Raw genomic sequence first — 12,712 nt, 5'->3', positions numbered from 1 at the left:
ATATGTGACTTCATGGATAGTTTCTTCAAAATGAGTTTTTAATTAGTTTTATCAAATAATTTTCTTTGACCACAGGACTGATAAAAGCATTTTTTTCTCTTTAAGGCCCAATAGGGATGCTCACACAGATGGAAGGAATTCATATAACAACCTCCCAAAGCTCTACAGTTCTAAGATTCAGGGACAATACTTTCTTTTCTGAATGTCTCATGAACATAGACAATTATATCAGAGTGGACTGTGGTTTTATTGTGTATGCACGTGCATTTGTTTAAGAAAAGCATCAACATAATAAGTTTCTAATGCCCAAAACAGGTACGCATTTCAATTAGAGATTTCCAAGGTCCGCTAAAGCTATGTGAAGCTAAGTGAAGGACAGGAAAGCCTGGAATGCTGCAGTCCATGGGGTCACAAAGAATCAGACACGACTGAGTCACTGAACAATAACAACCACTGAAGCCATGTGAAAAAGAAAACTGAGGCTTCCTTGGTGGCTCAGTGGGAAAGAATCCACCTCCCACTACAGGAGACACGGGTTTGATCCCTGATTTGGGAAGATCCCACGTACCCTGGAACAACTAAGCCTGTGTACCACAAATACTGAGCCTGTGAGTCAGAGCCTGGGAGCTTTAACTACCGAAGCCTGCGGGCCCTGGAGTCCACAACAAGAGAAGCCGCTGCAGTGAGAAGCCCAGGCACCACAACTAGGGAGTAGCCCTGCCCGCTGCAACTAGAGGAAAGCCCCAGCAACAAAGACCCGCACAGGCAGAAATAAATAAATAAACAAAATCAAAGCCTGTGGTACTTTCCCTGACCTTGCTGGCGGCCCCAGGGTAAGCCCTGAAGGCTCAGCCCACAGAAAGCCTCAGGGAAAGACCTCCCCTCCGCCCAGTCCTAAAAAATAAATAAACAAGAGAACCACGTGGTTCCTGCCAACGGAGAAGAGCATTTTACTGCAAGTATAACATTATAGGGTACAACTCAAGTCAACCATCTGTACTGTGCAATTATTCCACAAGTCCAGTGGGCTTTCTCTATATTTGATATGGAAAAGTTCAAATCCTAATACTGAACTGTTGATTGAACCTATGTGGAGGTCTCAGGGCGCTTAAACAGAACCCCTGAAACTTCTCTTTTATTGCACAATGATAGTATCTCGAATTAAATGAAATGAGAGAATATCCAAAAGCCTTGAAGTGCATCCTTTAAAGCCTTTAATAACAAAAGAAAACTTATTTGGCGTTTAGATGTAAAGGGAATGAAGTCAAGAAGTAGACCCTTGATAACAAAAGGTTTACCCTGTTAATCTTATTTGATTACATTGAGGGACTTCCAGAAGTCGAAATTTAATTAAGATTAGTGAATGTTTTTGTAAAATATACCAACCCTGTGGCTGGTGAAAATGTGTTTAAGTTACATACAGTAAAATACCACTGGTTCTTAAATCCAACTGGGAACTTACCATTTGTGGTGGTAGCATTCCTTTGACATAACCCCTCTCTCTTTAATCCACTGGCATAAAAGCCCTCCTTCCTCACTTCTTCCATCCCTGGGAAAATCCTACTCAGTATTTAAGACATGATTATTACTTCTTCCAGGAAGTCTTTCATGACAGTCCCTCCTGCTGTCTTTAGATTGGAAAGTATGAGCATGATGACTTGTTAAATGACATAATTTGTCCCAAACACACAGTTGGTGAGGGAAGGTAGTAGTTAAACACTAAGTTTCTTCTGACTCTGTCGCTGTTTTCTCTCCCATCCTCTCTGCATGCCTTGCTATGCAGAACTGAAGAGGCACAGAACAAAGGATGTGGATCCATCATCAACACTTGGATTTGGAGCCACACTGGAACAACCACCACAAAATGCCTTCAGGAATCTGTTGGTTTCTTGCATATGAAAAGTGAAAGTCGCTCAGTCCTGTCTGACTCTTTGTGACCCCAAGAACTATACAGATCATAGAATTCTCCAGGCCTGAATACTAGAGTAGGTAGCCTTTCCCTTTTCCAGGGGATCTTACCAACCCAGAGATTGAAACAGGTCTCCCACACTGAGGGCGGATTCTTTACCAGCTGAGCCACAAGGGAAGTCCAAGAATACTGGAGTGGGTAGCTATCCCTTCTCCAGTGGATCTTCCTGATCCAGGAATCGAACCGGGGTCTCCTGCCTTGCAGGCAGATTCTTTACCAACTGAGCTATGAGGGAAGCCCACATGCAGGTCACTAGATTGGATGCTGGATTGTCAAGCCTACCTTAGCAATATCCCAGGAGTTACCAATTCATGAGTTATTTGTCAAATCAAAGTTCCTAGTAAGACCAGCTTTCCTGTGGGGTGGGAAGACTGGAAACCATCTGCTGTCTTCTATCTCTTGATGATCAGACACCAATGCTTTCCAGTGACACTCAGCAGTGTTACCCAAAACCAAGGGTCGTCGGGCACACTTGGAACTGTGTCTGTGTGTGTGTGCGTGCACGCTCAGTCACGTCCAGCTCTTTGTGACCCCATGGGCTGTAGCCTGCCAGGCTTCTCTGTCCCTGGGATATCCCAGGCAACAATACTGGAGTGGGTTGTCTTTTCCTTCTCCAGGGGACCTTCCTGACCTAGGGACCGAACCCCTGTCTTCTGTGTCTCCTGCACTCGCAAGCAGATCCTTACCCACGGTGCCACTTGGGAAGCCCTAGACCTGTACCTACCAACACCAGTTGTATGCATTAGGAGGTCACGGCCTGACTTACTTGTCTCCTTTGCTTTTGGAGATGCCGACCAACTTCTCGATGCCCCCGGCGTCCCGTAAGGCCTTGGCGTTCTCCATGTTCTTGGTGATGACCTCGTGAAGGGTGCAGCACACGGCTGTCACCGTGTCGTCCGACATGGCCTTGCTCGCTGCACTGTTGCTGTTGTTCCCGCCTGGAAGCCGGTGCACCAGGTCTCGCATGGCGTATTTGCCTTCGGAAAAGAAGATGAAGGAGGAGTTGAAATGTGGTCAGAACAGAGGAGGTGGGGACTGGGGTGAAAAGGAGAAGACAAGAGGCCACGTTAACACAACGTTGCCTGTTCTCGTCACTGATGATTCTCTACACAGGTACTGTGGGCACATACACGGACAAAACACAGTGAATCGTGGCTTGTAGTGCTGGATAGACCTAGGACTGACTCTCTGGACAAGTTATTTCAGGCCTCGGAGCCTCAGCTTTTCAAATCATGAAGCAAGAATTACAGTATACCTACCCTTACTAGGTTGTTGCAAAGATTAAACGAGTAAATGTGTGGGAAGCATTGAATACACGGCGACGACCCTGGACTCAGGACTCAGTAGAGGTTAGTTATCAGTGGGTTCCTGCTTGCTACTCAGAGCAGTCAGAAAACATATGGTAACTCTGATACAACCTCAAAAATCCCCTGATGGGAGCTATGTGGGCAACTGTATTATTTAACAAATAAGAGCCAAAGCCCCAGAATGTATATATATATATGAAATCTGCATTCTGGTCCTATAAAGGAAAGAGAAACATTCAAAGCAGGAGAGGGAAACTTTACAAATAATATATAAAATGAGGTGTCCTCTGAACTAGGGCTACTGGATGAACTGCTTGTCTCTCTGATGGGGTTTAACTGAATGGTTCTATCATATAACATTTACTAATTTGATACGTTTTACTTCCTGTGAAAAAATAAGATAACATGCAACTTTGTTTTCTTAATTCACTTTATCATTATCAATCATGCTCCCCCCAAGGACAGAGGTACTTATAATGACATGTTTATGGAGTACTTTTAGTTTACAAAGTCATTTAGGTGTTACCAATAACCCTGAAGACAATTAATTCATCCCACCTGCAGGTTCCAATCCTGTCCTGTTGATTTACTTTTGGAACCAAGTACAGGAGTGGCTGCAGCAAAGTTGGCTCTTCTTAAATTTTCAAATTGGGTGGAATTGGCATGTGTTCAAAGTTCAACTCCTGCCTTGTCTCCCACCCCCTAGTCAGACATATTTAGGTGGCTCCTAAAACCCATTTGGAATATTCTTCCTCCTTACAGGTCTCTAAAGGATGACTTCTTTTGCTATTTAAGTCTCTAGCACATGGAGCTTGGGGGCAGGAAATGGAACCCCATGGGAGGAGGCAATGATATCTTAGTTCCCAGCAGTAATAAATAAAACATAGGACTTCATAATTTTAGTATCAGCTCTTGTCCTATGTTTAGGCAGCTTATTTTAGCTTGAACATTAAAAAAAAAATTGCTGAAGTCTAAATTACTGAAATAGGCAAGTGTCTTCATTCAATTGACGACAGCTGAGACATGTCTGACAGGAACTCTTTGCCTGAAAACCCCCCAAATGCAGCATATTTATTTTCCAATGACAGCACTTAAAACAGGCTGGAGAAGATCCTTGGTACGAGATACTCCTCTGAGCATCTTGCTTTGTCTGTTTATCATTAAACTGCACTCACCTCTGGCTGCGAGTTTAATTCTGTTGAGCTCAGCATGACTTTATCATTAACCCCCACAATTCACTGTCAAACAAACTTGATTTACAAAAGTGTGAAGATGGGCGGGTTCTTTTCCTTTATCATGGAAGTGATGGAGAGAGGAGACGACAAACTCGGTTCTTGTGCATACAGGGGCATTCCCACTCCTGAATGAATATGGAAGGCTGGTTCTGTGACCTTGGACATCACCAAGGTTGAAAGAAAACCAAGGAGAGGAAGAGGATTTGACTAGAGCATTTTTTTTAAAGTGTATATAGTGGGCATGCATGTTCAGTCCTGTCTGACTCTCTGTGACCCCATGGACCACAGCCCGCCAGACCCCTCTGTCCATGGGATTCTCCAGGCAAGAATACTGGAGCGGGCTGCCATTTCCTCCTCCCGGGAACCCTTCCAACCCAGGGATTGAACCTGCGTCTCCTGCATTGACAGGCAGATTCTTTACCACTGAGCCACCTGGGAATGCCTTAGTTTATATTATTATCATTTAAAAAATTACTTCAGGCAGGAAGTATGGTTTCATCTTGTACAGTTTCCCAGTCTGTGAGCTCTGAATGAGAAGCAAGGTCCTCACTGTGTTCAAGTGGCAGAAACTGCTAGTCTCCCCAACATAAAGGTCATTGTGTCTTGCTCAAATTCTCAACAGAAATGAATCCTTGGGTCAGTTCTTCAAAGTTAGCCTCTCATGAAAATAACTTCATCTCTGACGTTTGCAATACTGATATGAGATGACTGTTGGACGTATCCCCATTATGTAAAAAAAACACACAAACTGCTGTTTCTATTAGTGAGATACTAACTGCAGCCTTGTAACTTCGCGTCCCTTCCTCCTCACACAGGTGTGTGTGGGCACCTGTGTTTGTAAATTAGGAGTAAAAACTAGTTTCTCTGTTTCTTTGTGGGGGCTTCTGTTTAGAGTTGGGCATATTGAGGTGTGTGGATGGACTCAGGAGATCTGACAAAGTGTGCTGCCCCAGAAGGGCACTCCTTGAGAACTTCACGATGGGCAACAGAGCTTTGTTCTCGCCGAGTCTGCCTATTTCTTGATTATTTGTTTTTAACTGTATTTCAGGACTAAGTCTATTTCTGGGATTGATTTGCGCACTACCATTGGTTTCCCTTGGAGAAGGAAATGGCAACCCACTCCAGTGTTCTTGCCTGGAGAATCCCAGAGACAGCGGAGCCTAGTGGGCTGCCGTCTATGGGGTCGCACAGACTCAGACACGACTGAAGGGACTTAGCAGCAGCAGCAGCAGCATTGGTTTCCCTGGGGGTGGCGGCAATGTTGAGTAGTGAGTGGCTTTATGGTCTAACCACCTGTGCTCCTGAATCCGTTCCTAAACTGACTGTCCATCACTCTGGATCACTGATACAGTCCTCTGTTTGTTTTTTTTTTTAATTTATTTATTTTAATTGGAGGCTAATTACTTTACAATATTGTAGTGGTTTTTGCCATACATTGACATGAATCAGCCATGGGTGTACATGTGTTTCCCATTCTGAACCCCTCTCCCATTCCATCCCTCTGGGTCATCCCAGTGCACCAGCCCTGAGCATCCTGTCTCATGCATTGAACCTGGACTGGTGATCTGTTTCACATATGCTAATATACATGTTTCAATGCTATTCTCTCAGATCATCCCACCTTTGCCTTCTCCCACAGAGTCCAAAAGACTGTTCTATACATCTGTGTCTCTTTTGCTGTCTCGCATACAGGGTTATCATTACCAACTTGATACAGTCCTCTGTTACAGCTGATCTTTGTGACCATGGTAACTCAAATCTCTCATACCAGCATTAGAGGTATGCTCGTGCTAAGCTGCTTCAGTTGTGTCCATCTCTGTGCAACTCCATGGACTGCAGCCCACCAGGTTCCTCTGTCCGTGCGATTCTCCAGGCAAGAATACTGGAGTGGGTTGCCTTGCCCTCCTCCAAGGGATCTTCCCAACCAGGGATCAAACCTGTGTCTCTTACATCTACTTGCACCGGCAGGCGGCTTCTTTACCACTAGCGCCACCTCGGAAGCCCAACATTAGAGGAAAGATGTTTTAAGAAAAAGTCAGCTGAGAACAGCCCTAGATCAGGAACATGACAACTCTTTTGTCTATGAGGTTTTAGTATCTCTTTGACATCCTTCTTTCTAGCACCACTAAACCTGACCTGTGAGTTTTTGCTGAGTTATTCTAAATTAGTATTTTTCTTCCATTTTTTATGGTGGTAAAATACACATAATAAAATTTACAATCTTTTCCATTTTTACATGTACAGTTCAGTGATTCTGAGTAAATTCATACTGTTTTGCAAACATCACCACCGTGTATCTCCAGAGCTCTTCATCTTGCAAAACTAAAATTCTTTTAAACTCTACTTAACCTTTAAACAATAACTCCCCATCCCTCCATCCACTAACAACCAACATTCTACTTTCTATCTCTATGATTCTGACAACTCTTTTTGTTGCTGTTCAGTTGCCAAGTCGTGTCCTTGTGACCCCGTGGACTACATGGCGCCAGGCTAGCCTTCCTTCACTATCTCCCGGAGTTTCTTCAAACTCATGTCCATTGAGTTGACAACTCGAAGTATCTTATATAAGTGGAATCATCCCGTGTGTCTTTACTCTCCACAGCATAATGTTTTCCAGTGTCATTGGTATTGTAGAATATATCAGAATTTCCTTTTAAAAAGTCTGGGTGTTATTCCATTGTATGCATATGCTGTGTTCTGTTGATCCATCCATCTACTCGTGGACGCTGGGCTTGCTTCTTTATTTCCGTTATTGTGAATGATGCTACTATGAGCGGAGGTGTAAAAATATCCTTTCTCTTTCAGTCTATGTGTCTTTGGATCTAAAGTGAGTCTCTTGTAGACAGCACATAGTTGGATCATAGCTTTTTTGCTTTCCATTCTGCCAATCTGTCTTTGAATTGGAGAGTTTAACCCTTTTGTATTTAAAATAATTATTGTAAGGAGGGGGGAACTTAACGTGTGTTGTTTTTCTATTTTTTTCCTACATGCCTTCTAGGTTTCTTGGTCCCTCATTTCCCAAATTATGCTCTTCAGTGGTTTTTTTTTTTTGCAGTGAAATGTTTTAAGCCCTTTTGCATTTCCTTTGGTGTATATTTTGTTTCTTTGTGGTTACCATGTGGACTACATATAATATCCTAAAATTATAACAGTCTAATTTAAATTTATACTAATTTAACTTCAATAATGTACAAAAACCCTGCTTGTTTATAGCTCCACCCCAACACTTTCAGTTACAAAACTATACAAATATATACAAACTATACTTTCAGATACAAATCTATATCTTTACATGTGTCCAAAAATATAAAATGATCTTTGTTTTCTCAATGCATCACTTTCATAAAGTATAGGGAAAATAAAACATGGAGTTTTAAGCCAAAGGTACAAGAATACTAGCTTTTAGACTAATAATTTTTAAAAATGCATTATTTTCTTGAATCATGTAAAAAACAAAAAGTGCAGTTGCAACTGGTTTTACAATAATACTAAGCTACTAGAATCATCCGGTGTTGTAAAGTCTTTGTCTAACAATTCTGCCATTTGGTCTTTCTCAGGGAAGGTTCTGTTGGTTCATTTATTTTTTTTCCCTTGAAATGGGCTCTACTTCCCAACTTCTTTGTATCCACTGTGCTTTTGTGGTTGTTGTTCAAAACTGGACATTGCAACCCTGAAAATCAGATTCTTCCCCTTCCTGAGGTTTGCTGGCTTTTGTTTTTTTAATTGTAGGATGTCTGTTTGCTGAGGTGTCAACCTTAGGTCTCAGGTCTTTTCTGAACCTGTACCCTTCTCTGGGCATGCATGGTGACTTTTTAATTTCCTCCACATAGGCATTGGCTTTGGAATGTCTTACTATCTGACTCCCAAAAGGGGAAAAAGACAGCAATGAAGGGGGTGGGAAGGGCACCAACCCTTTAACTCCCTGGAAGCCACTTGAGCTGGAAAGTGAGGGGTGTTCAACAATTGGGGGTGCACAACAACAGCTGCCTCTGTGTCTATGACTCCATGATCAGTAACAGTGATCCAAACACAGATCCCCCAATATCTGGAGGACAGAGTCTTTGCTGCCCACCCTAGCCCCCACCAGCCGCATACAAGCTGCTCCATGAACACATGTAACAGCTTCCTGCTGAGGGCTGGAGATAAGAAAAGGGTAGCTGCTACTCTGCTAAGAGCTGACAATGACCAAAAATAACCATAATCTACCATCCAAGCTTTCCTCTGACGGTTGCAAGCCTTCATCAGACTCCAGAGTTCCAAAATAGTTACACTGGACAGATTCTGCCAGTGAGATTGCTGTCTGTGTGGGGGTACAGAATCCTGCTACCCACTATCTCCCAGAATCTTCTCTCTGCTCTGAATTTACATTGCTCAGGGGCTGAAGATGTGAACGCGAGTCACTGGTTTCCCTGTGACTGTGTGTCTACAGGTTTAATGCGAAAAGAGAAAGGAAAATTATTAGTCCTGACTAAGGATCAGCAGGACAATACTCTGTGGGTGGTCACAGCTATGTCTGCAATGCACACAGCTAGCTCCTTTTTCTCCTTCCTTTCTTGGAAAGGACCTTTTCTTGTTTGGAGCTTAATGTTTCCTAAAAATCTGCCACTTTGAAGACATCTAATATAAACAGTTTATTATGAAAAGGGAGAAAGCAAATGTAAAACATCTCTACTTTAAATCTGGCTTATGTGGTTTTTCAGACCAAAGAGGTGAGGCATTCAAGATGGCATAGTTGGGTTATTGAAAAAGTCTACACACTTGTTTACACAGGAAAGTTCTGAACCAAGCTGCAGTTATTTTCTGTGTTTAGGCACTAAGAACTTATATCTTTGTCTCCTGATAGCTCTCTTTGAAATTGCCTTCCCCAAATCTGCACCCCATAGTCAAACTAATAAAACTTTTAAAAAATGTATTTTATATCTAAACCATCTCTGGCATGTCCCAGAGTGCCGCTGGGTAACATCAAAGAGCTTTCTTCATCATCTTATGAGATAGGGGATGCTAGAAATAATTAGGTACTTTTGGCATTCTGTAAGTTTTTATTTGGCTTATTACTATTGTAAGAGCTGTCCTATTTATAAAGCCTTCAGTTAAAAAAAAAAAAAAAAGAAGACCTGGCAAATGAAAAAAAGAGAAACTCAACCTCCTCAAGGATGACATGTCTTATAAAGATGCTTCAGCAGTTATGAACCTTTCAGTTTGGTTAGAGGCATGCTCCCTTTCATGTTAAAGAATGGCACGATCATGGCCAATGAGTTATTAGAAGAAATATTCTATTTCTAGGTTTAAAAGGCCCTTTTGCATTGGTAGGAATCCTAATACTCTTCGTGGGACAAGTTAAAAGATCCTGGAGAGTTTTCAGTGCCCTCACTGTCTGTAATACATACTTATTCTAATGGGAGTCACTGACTAGCTTTTTCATTTTTTGTTTTTTGGGTTTTTTTTTGGGGGGGGATGTAGCAAATTTTTACTATCCTTTCATATCATGTGTTACAAATCAACATCAAAAAATGACTCTCCAAATAAACATAGTTAAAAGTCATGAAGAAGAAATTCATGGAAGAATTTAAAAGTTCAGTCTTCTAATAACCAAAGAAATGCATTAAAATGACCCTCTTTCCTAAGAGTTCTCGTCACAAGGAAAAAACACTCCAATACTTTGGCCACCTGATGCGAAGATCTGACTCACTGGAAAAGACCCTGATGCTGGGAAAGATTGAGGGCATGAGAAGAAGGGGACGACAGAGGATGAGATGGTTGGATGGCATCACTGACTTGATGGACATGAGTTTGAGTAATCTCCGGGAGTTGGTGACGGACTGGGAAGCCTGGTGTGCTGCAGTCCATGGGGTTGCAAACAATCAGATACAACCGAGCAACTGAACTGAACTGATATTATACTTGTATTTCATTAATGTTGTATCTGACCCTGATGCTGGGAAAGATTGAAGGCAAAACGAGAAGGGGGTGGCAGAGAATGAGATGGTTAGATGGCATCATTAACTCAATGGACAGGAATTTGAGCAAACTCTGGGAGATAGTGAAGGACAGACGAGCCTGGCATGCTGCACTCCAGGGAGTTGCAAAGAGCTGGACATGACTTAGCAACTGAGCAACAACAATGTTGTAGCTATATGAGATGATAGATATTCACCAGACCCACGGACTGGCTAACTTCTTATAATACTAAACTTGTCTCGAGTCTGATATTGTTGGTTGTGATGAGAAAATAATCAGAGCAACTTGGCCTTGTCATCAGCAAGTGGTTTCTGATTTTCTCTCACGCTCTCCTAAAGACCCTGCCAGAGCCACAGATCAGTAACTGGGTCTCTTAGAAGAAACATCAAAAGAGCCTGATCAAAGAACTCTAACGGGTACCATTAACACTTGACACAATGGAAAACAGGCCCTTGGTTACAGACACTCCTGTAAAGCTGACAGACTCACAACAAATGAACATCTTTCAGACTACCAAGAGATAGAATCAGGGTTCCAGAACTCATCCACTTTGAGAATTTGGACTCCAGACTAACCCAAGATCAAGAGAACAAGGACTAATTACCTAGACTAAATGAAACAAATTTAGTTGTGGTTAATGTCTTCCATTTTGATCCAGGGTTTTTTATAAAATCCTTCTTCTTTCTGGCTCCTTGGTTTTTCTGCTTGATTTAACAGGTTATGCTTATAAAAAACTAGGTGAAATTCTCTTTTAATGGAATCTCTTCTAATTAATTCTTCAAAATTCAGGGAAAAAAATCTCTTAAAAATTTTAATACACAATAAGCTATCAGGAAAAGGTAGTAATAATAATAATCCCTTTAGTATAACAATATATGTTGAGTGGTCCTGTCTGTACCACTGAAAATAATAGTTAAATAATATAAAAAATGCCCCATGTCTAATCAGTTTAACTTCTTTGACTACAAGTTTTTATAGACTGAATGAGAATCTGTCCTCCTTTCTACTAGAACGTAACTGAAAAAAAAAAAAAAAAAAACAAATGTATATCTATGACCATACCATAGATGTCATGTATAAAGGCAGATACAACTTAATTAGGCATGCTGCTGCTGCTGCTAAGTCACTTCAGTCGTGTCTGACTCTGTGTGACCCCACAGACATCAGCCCACCAGGCTCCCCCGTCCCTGGGATTCTCCAGGCAAGAACACTGGAGTGGGTTGCCATTTCCTTCTCCAATGCATGAAAGTGAAAAGTGAAAGGGAAGTCACTTAGTCATGTCCAACTCTTCATGACTCCATGGACTGCACCTAGCAGGCTCCTCTGTCCATGGGATTTGCCAGGCAAGAGATCTGGAGTGGGGTGCCATCACCTTCTCCATAATTAGGCATGACAAGTCCTTAAAAACAAGCAGATTTCATATATGGGACTGATGTCTACAGTATCCTCCTAGGACACTGGCTTGGCTTGCGTCACATGGCTTAAGGTATCCTAGCCCTACAGTCAACACAGCCAGGAGCACTGGACACTTGGAGCTTATGGAGATGGAATAATCCTTGAGTTAGAGGTGATGGAGGAGGAGACTGGTAGAAGTGCCTTGGCCAGCGCTGGGTCACAGACCCCAGTAGACGAGGAGAAAGGAAAGAAAAGATTTCTGCTACATAAAGGAAACAAGGAGGAGAAAGGAAAGAAAAGATTTCTGCTACATAAAGGAAATAAGATTATAGACCTCAGATCTACAAACAAAATAAAAGTTAACTTAAGATTTATCATCACATAGGTCATGAGATGGTTGGATGGAATCACCAACTCAATGGACATGAGTTTGAGTAAACTCTGGGAGTTGGTGATGGACAGGGAGGCCTGGCGTGCTGCGGTCCATGGGGTCACAAAGAATCGGACATGACTGAGCGACTGAACTGAACTGAACTGAGGTCTAGTTTTGATAATCATGAACAGAGGTCTCTGTGAATGAATCCACATTGCTTGATACACCCATGTCTGTACAACTGGTCAACCATCAAATTAATGATCACGACTGAGGAAAATGCTCAACCACAAACATCAGTGGTTAAATCTGTGTCTTAGGGTAAGAATTTCAACAGCAGGAAGGACTGAGGAGGAAAACTAGTACCTTGTTCTGACTCCATCATGAGCGTCTACATCACGTGCTCATCAAAATTCAGAGCCAGGGAAACAGCACAAGAAGAAACCAGTGCAGGGAAACAAATCCAGAAAGCAAG

General features: G+C 42.2%; 1 protein-coding gene across 2 annotated transcripts in view; it reads right to left on the bottom strand.

The window, feature by feature from the left end:
* Nucleotides 1-12,712, bottom strand: part of CTNND2 (catenin delta 2) — a 1,102,711-nt gene that overhangs the window by 50,009 nt on the left and 1,039,990 nt on the right. For both annotated transcript variants that reach the window (XM_027520452.1, XM_027520453.1), the window contains one exon: nucleotides 2,736-2,946. In XM_027520452.1, the coding sequence (XP_027376253.1) occupies nucleotides 2,736-2,946 (211 nt within the window). The remainder of the gene's footprint in view (nucleotides 1-2,735; nucleotides 2,947-12,712) is intronic.

Source organism: Bos indicus x Bos taurus, chromosome 20, assembly GCF_003369695.1.
Source record: "Bos indicus x Bos taurus breed Angus x Brahman F1 hybrid chromosome 20, Bos_hybrid_MaternalHap_v2.0, whole genome shotgun sequence".
Lineage (NCBI taxonomy): Eukaryota > Metazoa > Chordata > Mammalia > Artiodactyla > Bovidae > Bos > Bos indicus x Bos taurus.
The sequence above is the reverse complement of the archived record's forward strand: the minus strand, read 5'-3'. Positions and strand labels throughout refer to the sequence as shown.